The sequence below is a fragment of the Conger conger genome, chromosome 4 (genome assembly GCF_963514075.1).
Source record: "Conger conger chromosome 4, fConCon1.1, whole genome shotgun sequence".
NCBI lineage: Eukaryota > Metazoa > Chordata > Actinopteri > Anguilliformes > Congridae > Conger > Conger conger.
In genome coordinates, this window is record NC_083763.1 from 39691808 (window position 1) to 39713197 (window position 21390).

At 41.2% G+C, this 21390-nt stretch overlaps 1 protein-coding gene across 1 annotated transcript in view; it reads right to left on the reverse strand.

The window, feature by feature from the left end:
• dnah5l (dynein, axonemal, heavy chain 5 like) overlaps positions 1-21390 on the reverse strand; it is a 168438-nt gene that overhangs the window by 74692 nt on the left and 72356 nt on the right. The window contains exons 49-54 of the mRNA XM_061238957.1: positions 15510-15677; positions 14490-14696; positions 9137-9466; positions 8834-9040; positions 6920-7162; positions 176-330 (exon numbers count right to left, since the gene is read on the reverse strand). Coding sequence (XP_061094941.1) covers positions 176-330; positions 6920-7162; positions 8834-9040; positions 9137-9466; positions 14490-14696; positions 15510-15677 — 1310 coding nt within the window. The remainder of the gene's footprint in view (positions 1-175; positions 331-6919; positions 7163-8833; positions 9041-9136; positions 9467-14489; positions 14697-15509; positions 15678-21390) is intronic.

Consider the following 21390-nt stretch of genomic DNA (forward strand, 5'->3'; position numbering starts at 1 on the left):
GTTTTCTCATCATTCTTTTGCTACTCGATTTGGCATTGTGTTTATTGGAATACCTGGCTTGATTATTGGACTGAAATAAACAATGATTCTGATTAACCCTTGGTCTGCACTTGGGTCTGTGTATGGATGTCACAGATACAAATATGTCAGAGATTTACTATAAAATCTGGTTTACCTTGTCAGTGTGATCTGGAAGATCTGATACCCAGCAATGAAGGAGGCCAGTCGGGTAAGACTCTGTTTCCCTGAACCACCTACCCCCACCAACAGGGCATTTCCTAGAGGTGTGCAGATGATGCGTGAGATCTTCACCAGGTGGATCATGGCATCCTATTTAAAAAAGAAAAATAATCGGCAAAGAGTCTAGCAACCACTGACACAGCCAAATCTGACTAATCTGCTCATTAAAATATATTTTTATTATAATATAATATTACTCTGCGTTTGTACATCACTGTTACCTACTTTGTAACATAACTAAACATTATCATCTCACTGCTAGTAACCTACCAAAGTAAAACAAAATGAGTGAAACAAAAAAAAGTGACCGTTGACCTTCTAGGGGATTTGGAAAGGAGTAGGAACTAAAAAAATACAACTACGGCAACATCCTTGGATTGAAATACCAGCAAGAGCACCAAACCCAAGCAAAAAATGACTTATAATGACGCTATGAGTTATTCCAATAACTGCATGTTATCTGGAAGTGTCGAGATAAACGTCAACAACAAAGACAAATTACCTGTGTGTCAGTGTTGTCAGGTAAACTAGCAAGCTAGCGAGCTAACATTAGTGCAGTGGGGATATCTTATTGCTAGTAGGTAATGTTAGTACCGTAGCTTAGCTAGTGGAGTGGGGATACATTATTGCTAGTTAATTGGTATGTTATAAAAATAATTTACCATAAAACATAGTGTGGTGGCCCGATCTGGGATCAGTACACCACTGGAGTGGAACGGCCAGTGCTCCGGTGCCAGGAGCTAGGGAAATTGATTAACGGCTAATATTTCCCTGTGTCGTATTTGAATAGAGCCACACCTTGAAGAGAGCCAGGGGGAGAGTCAGCACCAAGGCCAGCACCACCAGGGCGAGGCGCGTGTGGAATGCAACCACTAATAATTTCTAATTGAACAGGCACAGCTGGGCCGAGTGAGAGGAGGAGAGCAGCACCCTACAAAAAGCCGCTTCCAATGGAGGCGGAGAGACGTGAAGCCAGTGCGGTCTAAGAATTCAGCCTAAAGACGAACGAAGCACCACTCAGAAAACGTGGAGGAATTCCGGGAAGAGACCCCGCGACCAAAACCTAAATCCGGGACTCATGTGAGCATAACCCTCCTGCTATCAGCCAGCTAACCTCTCCCTCTCTAATCCTAGACGGAATCACCCAAGGAGGGCGACTAGGCTGGGAAGGAGGACTACCGAGTCCGGGGAAACACGGAGATTGAGCGGCCCACCACAGACAAAGACGGACGAACGCTGTCACGTGAATTCCGGTTCCTTTTTCGTTATTCTTCTTTTTTGGCCTCTTTTATTTTTTATGGCCGGGAAGGGGGAGGCAGCAGTAGTAATCCACCACATTTTTGTATAAATACAGAAGAAAAAGGAATTACTTTTCTTTTCTGGACAATTGTGATGCGCGCTAAAGGCGCCTACCGAGAATGAGGACTGAAACTCCATACAGAAAATAAAAGAATTTCTGTTCACCCCCTACTCCACTTGTCGACACTGAGTTACTTCACTCGTGTTGCTCTCTCCCTCTCTCTCTCACCCAGCGGGTTACCACAATAGTTCCATTAAAAATACATTCATTTAAAGTTTGTCTTGTCTTTTTTTGTGAAATTTTCAATGATGGTAACCGTTGTAAAAAAGCATTTTGAAACTAATTAACTAACCACCTTGCTAGCTGTGCCAATATGCATGATATACCACAGGTTCTCGTTCCAAAACGTTTAAGTAACCATTCCTGTATTGTAGGGGCTCTTTTAACATAACTGTAGGGAATGTATTGCCAAACAAAAGTGATGTGTTGTAGTTCTCCAGGTATTATCCGTGTGGGAATGAATGTTCTGCCTAGCTAGCTTGTTGTCTTGCAAGCTACTGTGAGTGAGAAAAGAGTTTATGCCTATTTGATGTTTATTTGTACATTCACATTGCGCAAACACTGAAAAACTACAATAGAGGGGTCACGTCGCATAAGTCATACTCATTTTATAATTTGGAGAAAGCGCATTGCTTGGCATGGCAAGTGGTACTCTGCTTTCTTTGGTCTACAAGCTTGTTGTAAGGTGATTGACGTACATAGGCTTGCAAGTAACGGTTTATCATTTTCCCTGAATGACTGAAGTGATAATGGAAATAGAACTCAACAAGCATTAGAAGTCATAACAGTATTTTGAAGCATTTTATCACCGCTATTAACTAACCAGATTATGAGATTTGTCCTGCCTATTTTATGGTAACCAATAATCAATCAAGCAGGATCTAATTCGACCATTAACCATCAGACCACTTCTCCCCTGATAACTGGCAGACTTGCATAATTTGAATTGAATAGTGAAGACTGAGAATGACATGATGTATGCACACATAATAACAATAATCTATTGTTAATCTATTTTTGAAAAGTGTAACCAATGAAAAAACACAATGTATGCATATTCTTCCACATGACTTGTGGAATTATCCATCTACACTTTATATTTATTATTTTTACTTTATTACACCTACTTATTCATGTGATTATCTAATCAGCCAATTGTGTGGCAGCAGTGCAATGCATACAATAATGTAGATACGGGTCAGGAGCTTCAGTTAATGCTCACATCAACCATCAAAATAAGGAAAAATGTGATCTAAGTGACTTTGATTGTGGAATCATTGTTGGTGGCAGACCAACACTAGTCTCTAGAGTTTGCAAAAAACTTTGAAAAATCCAGTGAGCAGCCATTCTGCAGACAGAAACGCTTTGTTAATGAGAGATGTCAGGGGAGAATGGACAGACAGGTCAAAGCTGACAGTAATGCAATGGTATGCAGAAGAGCATCATAACTCTAAGTGGATAGGCTACAGCAGCAGAAGTCAAAAAAATAAGTCTATTTTTAATTGCATAATCGCATGAATGAGGTGGGGCGGCACGGTTGGTGCAGTGGGTGGCACTGCCGCCTCACAGCAAGGAGGTTCTGGGTTTGAATCCCCGTCGGCCGGGGCCTCTCTGTGCGGAGTTTGCATGTTCTCCCCGTGTTTGCGTGGGTTTCCTCCGGGTACTCCGGTTTCCTCCCAGAGTCCAAAGATACAGTTAAGGCCAAAATGATTAGCCCCCCTTGTGAAATCAGACAAAACCTTTGATTTCTCCATGGAAATGCCCATTAACAACAAGTGTTTATGTTTGTTTGTATCCAAAATATCAAAGACAAAATGCCCACTAAGTTTGATTAGAATATTTTATTGATGCACTGAGCAGAAACAAAAAAAGGCAAAAATGACACAGCCAAAATTATTAGCCCCCTGGCCATTAATAGTCAATAGTGTACCCTTTCTGGGCCATAACTGACAACAACCTCTTAGAGTAGTTCTTCACAAGGTTGGCACATGTCTCTTGAGGGATTTTGGCCCATTCTTCCATTGCAAATTGTTCCAGCTGGTCCAAATTGCATGGTTTCCGAGCATGGACATTCACTTTGAGCACCCGCCACAGATTCTCAATAGGATTGAGATGTGGGCTCTGTGCGGGCCACTCCAGGACCTTGGTTTTGGTGTCCTTCAAGAACTGTTGGACCAATTTTGAGGTATGCTTTGGATCATTGTCTTGTTGGAAGACCCAGCGATGACCTAGATTAAGAGCAGACTTCTTCATATTATCCCTCAAAATGTCAATATAATTTTCTTTTTTCATGATGCCATGCACCCGAACAAGGCTCCCTGTGCCTGAGGCTGCAAAACAACCCCACAGCATGATGATTGAGCTTTCGACCACGCCCAGGTTTGTTTCTTACAGAATTTGTCACCTTGTACTTAGCAATGATGCAACGTACAGCTGTTCTAGACACTGTAAAATGCTTGGAAATGGCAGTATAACCTTCCCCCTTATTATGAGCCTCCACTATCCTCTTTCTGAGCTCAAGACTGATTGACTGATGGTGAGTAAGAGTAGTCCCTCTCAATGTGTTCAAGTGCCCTGTCCTTTGGAGTCCCTTAAGTAAAGCTCAATGCTGATTGAATGCTCAGGTGTTGTTGGGATGCTAATTGACTGCACAGGTGTGGTTTGAAAGCTAATTGGTTGATTGTATGTGTTTTGAAAGCAAAAATGCACATGGGAGCTAATATTTTTGACCACCCGATTTTTCACTATATTTGATATAAAGCAAGCCTAAAAATGTATTTTACATTCCAAAATGTGCCCTGCGATGGACTGGTGACCAGTCCGGGGTGTATTCCTATCTTTCGCCCAATGTATGCTGGGATAGGCTCCAGCCCCCCTGTTCAGGATAAGCGGGTTAGGCTAATGAATGAAATGAATGAAGGTGTCCAATGAGGTGTAATAAAGTAAAAATGTTCCTAATAAAGTGCTCATGAGTGTATACACATACATATATATATATATATATATATATATATATACTAGGCGTGATCTGAGTCTGAGTATCGGTTTCATATTAATACTTGTAACAAGTATTGACTTTTTCCAAACACGAATGTTGTACGGGTAATTGGATTCATTATCCGTGATTGGAGAATTGGCCTGCTATATTTATTATTTTTTTTACATTGCGAATGTGTAACAAAGTTAACATTGTTTCATTCCTCCCTGGTTCCTCCCCCTTAGATCAATAAAACTACTGCCTTGCTGTTATTTTACTGACTTCTCTCTCACGCATGTCAAGAGACTGGCTGCCGACAGGGAAGACGTGACCTGAATAAGCCCATAACGCTCCAAACATTTCAAAGCATGAATGTTGGTACTTTGTATGGAGTGAGCTTTCTATCTGGGTCAGACTTGCTGCATTCTCCAGTCAGGGTTGTTAAAGAAATCAATTATACTTAAGTAGAGTGTTTTAATGATCATTAATGAATACATGTTTAGCTCTTAAAATGGTGAAGTAGGTGAATTGAAATAAGCCAGTAACGTTAACCTTAGGTGGTGGTTGGTAGCCTACGATAGGCTGACTGTAGTGTACGTGAAACATCACCCAATAGCAAGGTATGGGGCAGTTTAGTTCCAATATTACTTATTTTGAAACGTATCGATAATCCAAGCGAGCCCAGTGTATTGAATGAGGTGTATTGCCTCTGTCACAGATTGGCGTGAGAGTTAACGTTAGTGGTCCAAGGATCTGGACGGGAGTGTGGTTGCTGGTCACACAAAGTGTTTGTGATTGATGGTATGTTATTTGAGTGATTTATATCTGCATTAATTAATTAATGTAACTGTGTAACTGTGACAGATGTGTCGCTTAAGTATAGTGCTTTAGGACAATGTGGTTGTGTGTTTAAAGGGCGAGTGTGACGGCAATGCGGATAGGCAAAAGTGTTCCTTGTAAAATTGTTCACAAACACACATAATTTTTTATAGACGGTTTTGGTTTTTACTTTATGTTAAGATTAACAAGATAAAGATTTAATAGAGATTTACCTGCAAAACAGTGCAAAACTGTAGAAGTTGTACTTCAGGTGAAAGTCTTGGTTTCTGCAAATGTACTGCAAATAGCAATGTAGTATGAGGGGCTGTTTAAACAACACTAAACTTTCAAGTACGAGTAACGAGTAACGGATAATTTAATTGGTTTGCTTGTGTATGGGAACGAATACCAATAATGCATTACTCGCTCACTTGCTCACCCCATAATACCCTGCTTTGTTGCAAATTGTTATCCTCAGGTGGTGACAGCACACACCTGAATAAATCCCCTTCTCTCTCGCTTTTTTTAATGTACTACTCGCACACCCCTAATATATACACAGTGTATATAGATCTGTCAGTGTTTCATGATGCAGAATGTGATTTGGCAAAGTTAATTATTATAATTTGTTATTTAGCTGACACTTTCATCCGAACCCCAAATCCCAAAATCGGGGTTAGGGGCCTTGCTCAAGGGCCCAACAGCTGTGTGGATGTAATCGTGGCTACACCGGGGCTTGAACCACCATCCTTCCGGGTCCCAGTCATGTACCTTAGCCACTAGGCTACAGGCTGCTTTATGGCTGCCAGTGGCTGGAGTGATAGTGTGTCTATTTATATTAACTTAAAGGGCATGCGTGCTGAAACTGATTATGTTCATTCATTCATTCATTCATTATCCTAACCCGCTTATCCTGAACAGGGTCGCAGGGGGGCTGGAGCCTATCCCAGCATACATTGGGCGAAAGGCAGGAATACATCCTGGACAGGTCCATCGCAGGGCACACACACCATTCACTCACACACTCATACCTACGGGCAATTTAAACTCTCCAATCAGCCTATCCTGCATGTCTTTGGACTGTGGGAGGAAACCGGAGTACCCGGAGGAAACCCACGCAGACACAGGGAGAACATGCACAGAGAGGCCCCGGCCGACAGGGATTCGAACCCAGGACCTCCTTGCTGTGAGGTGGCAGTGCTACCCACTGCACCATCCGTGCCGCCTGATTACGTTCAGCAATGATGATTTTCCTCCACTAAACCCTACCTGCTACATGAATGCAAACACATTGCCTGTTGGTTAACAGCAGCCATTAAATCATGGAGTTGATGTTCTCATTTTAGCAGCAGCTTCAGTGGGCCAGTGAGAATGACAGATTTTAACATTGATATTTGGATGGAACGCCACTCAGCCCCTGAAAGAATACACATTCTGTTTCTAGTACAAATCAGGCTGGGGGATTGCATCACAGCAGAATTGGCAATATCAGAGATGTGCAGTGAAAGGTGGTGGTGTCTCACCGTGAAGAAGACCAGATCCATCGGGCTGCCTCGCACTGTCTCGTTGTACTGCTGAAGGAACTGGGCCAGGCGTTCTGACAAGGCCTCAAGGGATGGAATGGGCTCATAGATCTTTGGGGCCTCAAGGTCTGCATCTTCAGGCTCATCCCCTGTTACCTCTGGGGCATCCCTCAGGAAGTCCACAAAGTAGGTATCTTTAGGGGCATTATCTATTAAGGCTGCTCCATGGTCCTCTGTGGTAATCTGTGTAGGATTTTCAGACATTTGCTTAAAGTTAATTATGTAGTATACTTAAGGCTCATCATTTATTTTTTATGATTTTTATGACTTTTTCAAGTTTTATTTTTAATTTGTAATCTCGTCAGGCGAGATTACAATTTCAAAGAAGAACAGAGATGAGCCACAATCTATGACACATGGCGGAGGAAGTGTCATGGCTTGGGTTTGCATGGCTGCTTCCGGAGTGAGCTCACTAATCTTTATTAATGATGTAACTCATGATGCATCCAAACTGATTGGGAGAAACGTCATCATGCAGCAAGACCCATTATTTATTCATTTGCCTCTGTACTCCATAATTTGAGATTTGTAATAAATAAATCACGTGGCTATAGTGCACATTGTCAGATTTTAATAAAGGATTCGAAATTGAAGTTTGCAATTCATGGACATCACCAGTTGCTTGGTCCCTTAAAAGGTACAATAGGTGATTTCGGGCTCCTAACAGTCAAGAGTGGAATTGCAACAACAAACAACCTCAAACTACAACACTGTTTATGCTTCCCACAGTATTATGAACATAACACATAATATAAAGTGTTATTATACAGTTCAGTGTTCTCATGCACTGTTTTGGAAAGCTGACAGTTACAAATGCAACAGAGCCTACCGTCTTTTCGTAGTGTTCTAGTAAGAAAATGTTCGCTGGACAGGTGACTTTATGAAATCTTGACTTTGGTGTGCTACACAACACTACTTATATACTTTTTTGTCTTTTTGAAGTTTTAACTTTAGCTAACCAACTATATATTGTGAGCAAGCAAGTTATTTGGCTTTGTAACTAGCTGGCTATATAACTAAGATATTATATTTCGCAACTGTTTTCGGCCTGGTTGTGTGTGCTTAGTGGTATTTTCAATTATATTTTTTATATCTGTTACCTGTTTGATCCAACAACTATCAGTCTCTTCTAAGGTGAAAGCTAAATGAATAGTCAATGCCATGGCTCTTCTCTATTATAATGTTAAAATGAGACATAAATTAATGTTATTTATTCATGCTCATATTTTCTTGATTGCTATTCTTGTGGTTAATAGCTCCCAATTAGAGCAGTGAAATAAACCAACTTCATATTTTTATCAATGTGATGTGTGCTTTTATTAATATCAGTGCCGTGCACACCCCACCAGTGTCAGTCCAAACTTCCACCGACTATGGATCACCCACCTCAGAAATCCCAGCTTTGCATAAGTCATATACCTTGATGCTGGTACTGATGCTGGTAAACACCTGCTTTATACTGTATCAAAGTAGCTGAAACTAGATTAAGCTTATTATTCCATAATATTAGAATATCTTTTTTCTGTGAGTGTTTTATCTTTTCCCTTTTTATTCATGGCATTTTTGGACTATTCATATAAATGTTAAATTTCAGACTTCCATTGTTGTCATTCATTATACTGACATTCCATAAGTTCTACCCACATTCCACAAATCTACATCATTCCAGCCAAAATTGTATTAATTCAGACAATATTTACAGTGAAAATATCTTAGATATGTTCTGTCCATTTCTGCCATGACATTTTTTAATTTATTTTTTATGTCAGAAAGAACTGAATTAAAATGTTATTAATAACATGAAGCATTTCCACAAGAAATCATCTGTGCAAAAGACAAATGTTACAAACATACCTTCTCAAATGTTGTCTCAAACCAATCTTTATCTGTGAGGTTTGTGAAGCGGTCTGCAATGACACGGGAACACTCATGGCGGAAGAGGGCCAAAAGGACCTCTGGGGTTTTGCACACCTCTGCTGTCACTGTGAGGATACCCTGCCAGATTCGGCTCAGGTCCCGTAAGTTGAAGATGTAGTGAAACTTTGCAGGTGTTGGCAGCATCTGTAACAGTAATTTTAATAGGATTTTTTATAAACTACCCGAAGCATTTGATGGAAAAACGCAGTCTCTAATGCTCTAACACAGCTTCAGTTTTACCTTGACTTTGATGGCCTGCCACAGCTTCCTTGTAGTGGGAACGAGAGCACTGGCTAGTGCACACACCTCTGCTGGGAAGCCCCGCTCAGTGCAGAAGTAGCCTTGGGCCACGGTCTGGAAGATCTTGTCAATGGAGGAGTTGGAAGGCAGGGTGCAATTAAAGACACTAAACTGCCTCTTGAGACGCTGAGGAATGTCATTGCGGCCTCCTCCTGGGTGAATCATGGCAGCGGTGAGCTGCACATCAACCACACTAGTGAACTCCCCAGGCCGATCTAGGTTGTAGAAACCTCTCTGCTCCATGAGTTGCCGAACAATCTCATTTGTGATCTGTTTTAAAAATGGAACAATGAGGCACTGGGTATTCCATACTGAAGAAGAGTAATACCCAGAAATTACACATGAATAAATATACAAAAAACACTCTTTACACAAATAAAACATCTCAAGTTAGGATAGGTACAGTCAGGTCCATAAATATTGGGACATCGACACAATTCTCCTCTTTTTGGCTCTATACACCACCACAATGGACAAGATATGCTTTAACTGCAGACTTTCTGCTTTAATTTGAGGGTATTTACATCCAAATCAGGTGAACGGTGTAGGAATTACAACAGTTTCTATATGCGCCTACCATTTTTTAAGGGACCAAAAGTAATGGGACAATTGGCTGCTCAGCTGTTCCATGGCCAGGTGTGTGTTATTCCCTCATTATCTCATTTACAAGGAGCAGATAAAAGGTATAGAGTTCATTTCAAGTGTGCTATTTGCATTTGGAATCTGTTGCTGTCAACTCTCAATATGAGATCCAAAGAGCTGTCACTATCAGTGAAGCAAGCCATCATTAGGCTGAAAAAGCAAAACAAACCCATCAGAGAGATAGCAAAAACATTAGGTGTGGCCAAATCAACTGTTTGGAACATTCTTAAAAAGAAAGAACGCACCGGTGAGCTCAGCAACACCAAAAGACCCGCAAGACCACGGAAAACAACTGTGGTGGATGACAGAAGAATTATTTCCCTGAAAAACCCCTTCACAACAGTTGGCCAGATCAAGAACACTTTCCAGGAGGTAGGTGTATGTGTGTCAAAGTCAACAATCAAGAGAAGACTTCACCAGAGTGAATACAGAGGGTTCACCACAAGATGTAAATCATTGGTGAGCCTAAAAAACAGGAAGACCAGATTAGAGTTTGCCAAACAACATCTAAAAAACATCCTATGGACAGATGAGACAAAGATCAACTTGTACCAGAATGATGGAAAGAGAAGACAAAAGCAGCAGGATGAATTCTGAAGTGTTTCGGGCAATATTATATGCTCATATTCAGCCAAATGCTTCAGAACTCATTGGACGGCCCTTCACAGTGCAGATGGACAATGACCTGAAGCATACTGCGAAAGCAGCCAAAGAATTTTTTAAGGCAAAGAAGTGGAATGTTATGCAATGGCCAAGTCAATCACCTGACCTGAATCCGATTGAACATGCATTTCACTTGCTGAAGACAAAACTGAAGGGAAAATGCCCCAAGAACAAGCAGGAACTGAAGACAGTTGCAGTAGAGGCCTGGCAGAGCATCACCAGGGATGAAACCCAGCGCCTGGTGATGTCTATGCGTTCCAGACTTCAGGCTGTAATTGACTGCAAAGAATTTGCAACCAAGTATTAAAAAGTGAAAGTTTGATTTATGATTGTTAGTTTGTCCCATTACTTTTGGTCCCTTAAAAAGTGGGAGCCACATATACAAACTGTTGTAATTTGATTTGGATGTAAATATCTTGTTTGTTTCATTTCAAATCCATTGTGGTGGTGTATAGAGCCAAAAAGATGAGAATTGTGTCGATGTCCCAATATTTATGGACCTGACTGTATAATGATTAGGTTGAGTTTCAGTTTGATTGAAAAAAAAATGCTTTTTATTTGAGGATTTATTCACTTGAACGGAATCCGAAATGTTATCAGTACTTAGGGCCAGATTTACGTACACAAAGCTTGCAGAGCAAAATGTGATCGGATGAGAGTGTGTTGCTACGGTTGCAGTCTAACTTAACTTTTTTATTTCCGAAGGCTTACAGCTAATTACGAAATCAGTGAATGAGACTGCCTACGAACCGCATTTCGTGAATGAGGCAGATCTTAAACAGCGCAGCTAAAACGTGTGTTTAGTTCATTGAATATATTCACTGCATGTGCCGATAACCATGTATCGGCTGCCACTTAAAGAAGCACAATTATTTGTATGGCTGGTTGTTTGTCACTGAAGACTTTCCCTGTTCCTTTTCCACAGTCGTTTAGGAAGATCACTAACCAACACACAACGCTGCTTAGATCATTTTACCAATGCCAGTTGAGCATCCTCTGTTTCTAACAAGAAAGAAAAATGCTGCTTATAGGGGTCATATCTTTTTTTTTTTACTGGAGTACTGAGATATTTAATTGCATTTTCAAACTTTATTTTGGGCCATCTCAATAGTTCAAATGTCAACATTGTACATCAGATAATAGTAAGTCAGCCTAATTGCCAAATTAAATATTTACATTTACATTGACATTGTGCAGTAACCTCACAGTTGCAGAAATCTGCAGTTAAATCTATGTAGTTTACATCCAGGCATGCTGGACGATCGTGTGTCAGTTTTTTAAAAGCATCAGTTAAAATTATAATTGTATCCCTCTTCCCTATGGCTTCTGCCTGACAGACAGACTTGATTGGCATGGAATCTGTAAATATGCAGCTGTTAAGTACTTTGTTACAGACAGGGTTGTACACTCAAAATTCCGTGGTCACGCAATATTTGCCTGATATAATATAATAACACCAGGTCTATTTTACCATAGGGGACTAGTCTAATGATTTTACTTTCATGCCAATACAGGTCTTATAATTTATATGTAACGGTAAACTTGCATTTTACATGGATTGAAAGTAAATAGTGTATTGTAATATTTTGTGCAACATTTGTCCAATGATTTGATTATTCTTATGTAGATACATTATAGTGAAAAGCTACATTCAGTTTGCCGACACAGATCTTCTGTGAACCTTAAGAAATGACTTAAGCCATAAGTATTATTATTTGATAACTCTGTAGGATTCAATTCCCTGAGGTGTTTGCATTTTATGCAATCTGCTAGATTTCTTGATCGAAATACTGAAGCTTGTCGTTTGCTAGTTTAGAATAGTTTAGAACAGTAACAATACGCCTGGTGGTGAACTTGCAGTTATTTTAAACTGAGTTTACCGTTTCACCTTCCGGAAAAAAAAAAACATTGTAGATGTTAACAAATCAGTTGTTATGGTTAACCGGTTAAACGTTTAACTGTTCACATCCCTAGTTACAACGGGTAAAACTACACATTTCCTGGATCATAATCCCAGTGTGAAAAATCAGAAGGTGACAGCTACAGAGAATTGTGAAGCAAAATGCAGTGCACCTACCCTGGTGTCCCTTGGTGTCTCTAAATCTATGGCTAAATTGCACATTGCCGTCATCACAATGTCCATGAATGACTGTATAGAGTAGCTGGCCTAATCGTAGATTTATTTTGGGTGGCCAACTATCCAATGAAAATGCAATCATTACCCTCATTTCAAAGTAAATGATTACACAGTTAAACTGATTAAATTGATTACATTTATTAAAGTTTATTCTTGCTATTTGTGTCTCTCCTGTTAGTGCCTTTTGCTCACTTATGGAATACAGTCGGATAGGCAAATTTGTGTAAAAGGCAGTGTTATCTGCTCCAAAATGATCATTTTCAGAAAACATTTTTTCAGGGAAACTTGTTTGGAATTGAGCTTGCATTTTTGTAGGGCACACAATATAGCAGCCCACCATTCTTCTACCAATTAGCTGCAAATGTGATGGTTGTCCTCTCAATGGGACTAAGCAGCACCTAAAATTATCCTTCATTTCACTCGACTCATCTCATTCTCCTATCTTTAATTAAAGGGGGAAAAGTGGAGAAAAGGAGGACACACCCTATGCGAATGGCACTACAGTAGTGTGGAAAAATGTGGGCACCCCTGGTCAAAAAGCTTTTTACAATTAATATCTAAGTGAATAGAAGAGGACCTGACCTCTAAATACAACGTTAATCATGACATATTTCTTAAAATGTTAAAGCAAGATTACTTTTTATTTTAATGTTCTAGTTTCAAAATAATAAAAAAGGAAAAAGGCCCAGTGCAAAAGTTTGGGAGCTCCTCCTTGGGCAAATATAACAGCTTGCAAATGCTTCCTGTAGCCAGTCTTCTAATTCTCACTTTTGGAATTCTTCCCCATTTTTCCTGGCAGAACACCTTAGAAATTATTCAGTCTCCTTGCATTTACGGCATGTTTGAGGTCTATCCACAGATTTATATATTATTATTTATTAAATAATATCAAAATCTAGGGACCATTCCAGAAGCTTAATTCGTCTTTCTTGGAGGTATTTCATGTTTGACTTTGAGGTATGCTTTGGATCATTGTCTTGCTGGAATACCCAACCTCTCTTCAACTTCAATGTCTGGACTAACCTTTGAAAATTTGCCTCTAGAATTTCTTAATATTTGGTGGAACCCATTCTTCCATTCACACAATATTTCAAATAAAACTCTCTGTTTACTTCCAGAAACAGACAAATTTTACAAAATTATAATGCAAGCTCCTCATGATGAAAAAGAGCACTGCTGCCGCCCCTACTGTTGGAGCTTGCAAGTATTTTAGACCGCTATGGATTAGAGTACTTTCCACCTAGTGGTGGTTATGCGAACAACAAGCAGTTACTGTGGAAAAAACAAAAAAAATATATGCAAATATGCCTGAGGGAGGGGTGGCAAATGAAACGCGAAACCAGTGCACCTGAACTCACAGTTTTGGTTTTGGAGATTACTGAAGTGAATATATTTTTCAGTAAGTGGAACTTATTTACTACATTCCTAGTTTGGGGCTACTGGTGATTCAAAACATAACAATGTTGAAATCATAGGTTTGCAACATTGCAATGCTGTTCTGTTTCAAAGTAAAGAAGATGGTTTTTAGAGAAAATAACCGAGCTGTGATTGCAATTTACTTGTGCCCTACAATGTAATTTTTAATGCAACATTTTTTTGAGGGGGCCCAAACATCCTCATAATATTGGCGCTGCCATTGCAAATAAATTACATTTGCTCTTGATCAAGCCAGGCGGCATGTGACTTAATGGTAGAGGAAACACAGCTATATGATCGCAGTCTTTTGAGATGTTTATCGCCCATGTACACAAATAAGACGATAAGTCTTATATTGTACAGCCCTAAAGGCAAATGCAGTAGAAATCTTGCTTGTCCATTTATTAGTAAGACACTTAACAAATTAGCACTGACCTGATCACCCCATTCATTGATCACAGGCATGTTGATGTCATCAACAAAAACTGTCATCTTCTTGCCTGCAGGTGGCCCATATGTGGTACCCATCCTTTTGTCAATGTAGCTTTCAATGGTCCTCTGGAACATGTTAGGCAGGGTGGCCGAGGAGAAGTTCAGGCTTTTAGTCGAGTGTGTCTCAAGGTCATATTTACTTGTGTAGCCCTATAGAGCAATAGAAGCAGTGTGCAGTAGAGATTAAGATACTTTCAGTTTCAGCAAATATCCATGTGTTAAACTTGTGGCTTAGTATGAAAAATGATAGCTACACAATGGCATCTGCAAAGCGGAGAAATGTAGAAATGAATATAATGAAACATTAAATTCTTCATCAAAGTTTTTTTTTTTTTCCAGATTTTTCCCTTTTTCTCCCAAATTGGTAGCCAATTGTACCTCGTCTGATTCAATTGGAGGTAGTCGTATTAGATGTCCCGCCGTACCCCGTCCCTCGGCAGCCCGAATGAGAGCGACACGCCTTCTTCAAGCCGTCTCGTCTCGTGCCCGTTGCCGTGATTTCGAGGCGCCCGAGGTGCTTATTGTGCGGCGATCTAATAACCCTGCCAAGTCCCTCCCTCTGGAGCAGCGAGCCAATTATTGCTGCCCCACGTGAGCCGGCCAAACTTGGCTGGAGCAGCGAGCCAATTATTGCTGCCCCACGTGAGCCGGCCAAACTTGGCTTTTGGCAGGACCGAGAATCGAACCCCGGTCCCCGGTGTGCAACTGCAAGTCTGCTGCGTCTTAGCCTGTTGCAGTCCTCATAGCACAAGACTAGTTTAACTGCGTCAGGCACATATTCAGGATGAACCTCAAGGACAGTGTTCAGATGGATTAATCTAAACTCAAGTATATGACATTATTTATGTTTAGCTCATTCAACCAAAAGCATTCCCTCAGTTTGTATAGTTAATTGCATAGTTAATGCTCCGGGCATTACAAGAACAGGGACTGAGAAGGTATAAAAATGAATTGTTACTAAACCTTGATCATGACCGTCTTGGCTGTGCCTTGCTCGCCAATGAGAAGCACGGCTTTGCCTTGCTTCATGATTGTCTGCATTAGGAAGTCTGTCCGAACATTGTCCACATTGGGCACCAGGAGGGAGGAATAGTCAGGTATTGAATCTTTGGGATATATATATACCGGCACCTGTTGGAAAAAGCAAGTAAAGGCTGGTGTATCAGGGTATTTTTTGAGCAGTCACCCACTGCACAACACTGCGTACATAATTAATATGCAAATGCTTTTGCCAGATTTATAAAATATTTTAATACACATTATAAGTGATCCAAATTCATTCGAGTAGAAGTAAAACAAGGAGGCAGCTTGTTGTAGCAGAACTTGGCAGAACTGTCATCTTTATTCTTCAGAATCAGAACTCTCTAGTTACAGAGGGCGCAGCATTCTAACGTCACATGCTGCGCCATCATCTCTTTAAGGGACATAAGTCTTACTGGGGCGACATGGCTCAGGCAGTAAGAGCAGTCGTCTGGCAGTCGGAGGGTTGCCGGTTCGATCCCCTGCCCGGGCTGTATCGAAGTGTCCCTGAGCAAGACACCTAACCCCCAAATGCTCCTGATGAGCTGGTTGGTGCCTTGCATGGCAGCCAATCTCCGTCGGTGTGTGAGTGTGTGTATGAATGGGTGAATGAGAAGCATCAATTGTACAGCGCTTTGGATAAAGGCGCTATATAAATGCCAACCATTTACCAAGTCTATGTGTCTTATGTGTGTGAGTTGCGGTGTGGGAATTATGTATATGTATCCCCTACACAGGCCCGCCCAGAATTGATAAACACCGACCACGTTAGCTTGGCTGGGGCCTTGATGACTCTTCTCGCCCTGATGCAAGCAGGGTGCCAGCCGTTGATGGTGGTGCCATGTCAGGGGAGGGAATCTGGGCCACCCTTGTTGGTCTGGTGGACGGTGGGCAGCCTCTCCTAGGGGCAGTGGCTGGGACTACCGGCTGGTCCAAAGCCTGATGGGCGGGCTTAAGACGGTCCACTGTGAGGCGCTTGGGCTTGCCACCAACTTCTACGATGAAGGTATTGTCACCTGTCTCCATGACTGGCTCCAGTGGGCGTTGTGACGAATGAATACATACCCCGCTATTGACAGATTGGTTGGGATCCAGGCCTGTGGCAGCCCATGTTGTGAGGTGGGAACTGGGTAGAAGGGCGTTGGCTTTGTTAAGCAGGGCTGGGCATTGGCTAGAGACAACCCAGGGGGTTGTGGATTCAGGGATGAAGTCTCCAGGGACCTGCAGTGCCTGGCCAAACACCAGTTTGGCTGATGAGGACTGCAAATCTTCCTTTGGGGCAGTATGCAGGCCCAGCAGTACCTATGGGAGACGGTCCGTCCAGCCGTCGTCTTTCAGGCTGGCTCTTAGGGCAGCCTTCATGGATTAATGGAGACACTCATAGATTCCTTTGGCTTGTGGGTGGAACACTGTGGTATGGTGCAGCCGCACCCCCAGTGTTCGGGCCACCTCCGTCCACAGCTCTGACATAAACTGGGAGCTGTGATCAGATGACAAATCTGAGGGTGTGCCAAAATGGGAAATCCAGGTATCAATGAAGGCCCGCGCCACGTCCGTGTAGAGGCTAGAGGCACAGCTTCGTGATCACCACACAATCAAGAAATCAATCACAGCTCAACAACAGCCACCTAGTCATCCTGTGGCTCAGCCCCAAATGTATTTAAACCTTGGTGATGCCCCTGCTGGAAATAGGTTTATTTGCCATTATAGCCACCTTTCTTTTCTAACACTTGTTACAGGTGTTGTTACACGATGCAATTTCCACGCAACTTTGGTCACGGCAGCTCGTTGCTTGTGATGTCATTTTATGCAATTCCACTGTTACATGGGGCAATTCGTAATCAATTTAAATTGCACACAACGACCAATCAGACTCAAGTATGTATGTAGCGTTCGATATTACGCCGGATCCGTTTATTCCACTAGATACAAATATCAAGTCTTCATCGCAGAATTTAGCTAACGTTATTTTTTTCTCTTAACGTTACATTTAGCTAGTTACAGTAGTTTGCGATGTCTAAAATACTGCCAACAAGCAAACGCAAAGCCTTATGTGTGTTCATTATATTGGACCACCTTGAGAACGAGTTGGAGGAGGAAACTGTCAAAACTTTTTAATGTATTTAGTTGAGCCATTTTGTTACTAGCATATATAGGTATAAAGCTAGCCAGTTAGTTTAGGTAACATTAGTTAGCCAGTTATAGTTTATAATTTAGCTAGCTAGTAGCATTATAGTAGGCTACGCGCAGACAGGTCTGCATTCGCATGCGATCAATATTTCTCTTCTGATTGGTTATTGCATGCAATCGGTTGCATGAAAGTTGAACTGCTCCCAACTTGTTGCAACCAAGTTGCAGAGATATTGCAGGGAATGTTACACGAAGCAATCTATGACCAACTTAGCTGCAACTAAGCAATAGCAAATGCAAGCAATAGAAATTGCTTTGTGTAACAACACCTTTAGTCTCATATCTACGGATTCTGTCAGTTTTTTCATGTGATCGCACACAATTTTAGCTGAAGCAGTCACGAGAGATGCCTGCAGGCTGTTCAGAGATGTGTATGGCTTTCCTTGGCTGTAAATCTCCCTCTTTAGGAGGGCCCACAGGTTTTCAATTGGGTTCAAATCAGGTGAGCAAGGGGACCATGTCCAAATTTTACCATCTTTGAACCCTTTGCTGGCTAGCCAATCTCAGGCATACTGGGATGCATAGGATGGAGCAATGTCTTGCATCAGTATCATGAACCTTTTGAACGATGCAGGCTTCTTCTGGTACCACTGCTTGAGGAAGGTGGTCTCAGAAACTGACAGTAGTTTTTGGAGTTCATTTTCAATCCATCTTCTACTCGAAATGGTCCAACCAATTGAACAGAATATCATTCTCAACAGTGAATACCAGCCCATACCGGCCCAATCCAGCCACGGGCCCACTCATCAGGTCCATCCAGTGTCACTCTCATTTCATCTGCCCACAACACCATTGCAAAAATCTGTCTTCATCTATTCTTTTGCCCATTCTTGATGCTTTTGCTCATGTTTATTATTTAAGGTTTTCTGCCAGGTGGCATGGGTGGTGCAGTGGGTAGCACTGAATCCCATCCAAATTTTTGCCGACCGAATCCCGGTTGGCCGGGGCCTCTCTGTATGGAGTTTGCATGTTCTCCCCGTGTTCGTGTGGGTTTCTTCCAGGTACTCCGGTTTACATTACATTACATTAATGGCATTTGGCAGACGCTCTTATCCAGAGCGACGTACAACAAAGTGCATACCCATAACCAAGTGCACTGAAAGACCCTAGAGGGAAGTACGATTTCACTGCTACCTGTACAACAAAGATAAGGATCAGGGCCTATTTGAAATATTTTTATTTTTTATTTTTTTTGTAATCCGATGAAATAAATGAAATATGTCATTATGCGTGACTTTAGTGTAGATTTAGTGTAGGAGAATGGGAAAAGTTATTTTCCCGTTTATTGTTGTTTGAACAAATAAACAAACAACAAAGTAAAAGTGACCAAACTTAACTATCTAAACTTAACTATCTTTGGACTGTGGGTTTCCTCCCACAGTCCAAAGACATGCAGGTTAGGCTGATTGGAGAGTCAAAATTGCCTGTGGGTATGAGTGTGTGAATGGTATTGTGCCTTGTGATGGACTGCCGACCTGTCCAGGGTATATTCCTGCCTTTCACCCAGTGTATGCTTTTGCTTTTGCTTGTGTTTATTATTTAAGGGAGGCTGGTTTTCTGCCAGGTGGCACAGATGGTGCAGTGGGTAGCACTGCCGCCTCACAGCAAGGAGGTCCTGGGTTCGAATCCCGATCTCTCTGTGTGGACCGGGTCCCTGTTCAGGACAAGCGGGTTAAGATAATGGATAGAATGGATGGATGGTTTTCTGCCTTTCTGACCTTGCCAATCATGCAAAGCACTTTACACCTTGTGCTTCTGCAGAGTCCAGGAAGATTGCAGTTGTGGAAGATGATGGCACTGGATGCTTCCTGTTTAATTCTTCTCAAGTCTCTTGTGGTTAATTTGTGCATTTTCTTCTCAATGCTTTTTTGGCATCCCTGTGGACTCACACTCACAAATTTATTGATTGTGCAGTGATCACGACTCAACATCTTTGCAATTGCATTACTTTTTATCCCTCTGAAAGGCAGTTAAGTATTTTTGCCTTTTCATCATTTGTAAGCTCTCTTTTTCGTCCCATTTTCTCAGCTGCAAAAAGATGCCTAATAATTATGCACATCTGAATTTAAGCCCTGCGATGGACTGGCGACCTGTCCAGGGTGTATTCCTGCCTTTCGCCCAATGTATGCTGTGATAGGCTCCAGCCCCCCTGCGACCCTGTTCAGGATAAGCGGGTTAGGATAATGGATGGATGGATGGATGGATGGATGAATTTAAGCCATTCCTTGGTTTAACCCTCTCTCAATAAAGCAGTTAAGTCACCTGAAAATGTTTACACTGAGTGAATAATGAGGTTAATATGGTTTTCAGTTGAAGAAAATGCTCTAAGAGATGCTATTTCATTAGACTATGGACTCATTATATACAGTGGGATCCAGAATTATTGGCACCTTAATAAAAAATGAGAAAAAAAGGTTGCGTATAATAAACAACATGGATAATGATCTACATTTTATGAATACTAAATAAAATAAATAAATATATTTTTTCTGAAATCCACAGGTGCCAAAATTATTGGCACCCCTAACAATTATTGTGAATTGCAATAGAATTTTACTTTAATTCTGTTAATCTCAGTCTTAAGAAACTATATTGTGTAATTCCATCATTTCCTGTTTCGCTAGAGTATAAAAATGAGGTAACAGGCATGCAAATTCCCATTGTCAACCATCAGCATGGGAAAAGCCAAAGAACTGTCAATTCAGAAGACACAGATGGTAATTGACCATCACGTCAGGCAATGGGTACAAAAAAAATACATAAATGGTTAAACATACCACTTAGCACTATAAGGGAAATAATAAAAAGGCATAAAGATATGGAACAGTTGCAAAATTTGCAGGAAGACAATGTAAGTGCATATTATCCCCTCAGACGGTAAGGAAGATGGTGAGGGAGGCCATAAGTAACCCAAGGATTGCAGTTTAAGAATTGCAGAGATTGATTGTGTTTTGTGGTCACCAAGTAAAAAAAACGAACATAAAATGGCACCTCCATACAAACAAACTCTTTGGAAGGGTGGAACGAAGACAGCCCTTACTGAGCACAATAAACAAAACCAAACATCTTGAGTTTGCCAAACCTCAATGGAATTATGACTGGAAGAAAGTGCTATGGTCAGATGAGACCAAAATTGAACGACTTGGCCATACATCCACATGTTTGACGTGAAAATGGAATGTATACTAGGAGAAGCACCTCATACCTACTGTCAAATATGGCGGAGGGTCATTGATTGTTTGGAGATGTTTTGCTGCCAGTGGTCCAGGGGCACTATTTAAGATCAATGGCACAATGAATTCAAGAAAGTACCAGGAAATCTTGGTAGAAAATTTGGTTGCCTCTGCTAGGAAGCTGACACTTGGCCGTAGGTAGATTTTCCAACATGACAATGACTCCAAACATACATCAAAATCCACACAGAAATGGTCAAGTAAAAACAGCATTAATGTTCTGCAATGGCAATCTCCTCCATGACATAAATCCCATGATACATATGTGAACTTAAAAGGGGCATATTCAAAGGATATCAATGATCTTGAAAAGTTCTGCTTGGAGGAATAGTCAAAAATCCCTCAAAACCTTATCACAAATTATAGGAAAAGACTCATGGCTGTCTTCTTTGTCAGGGCTG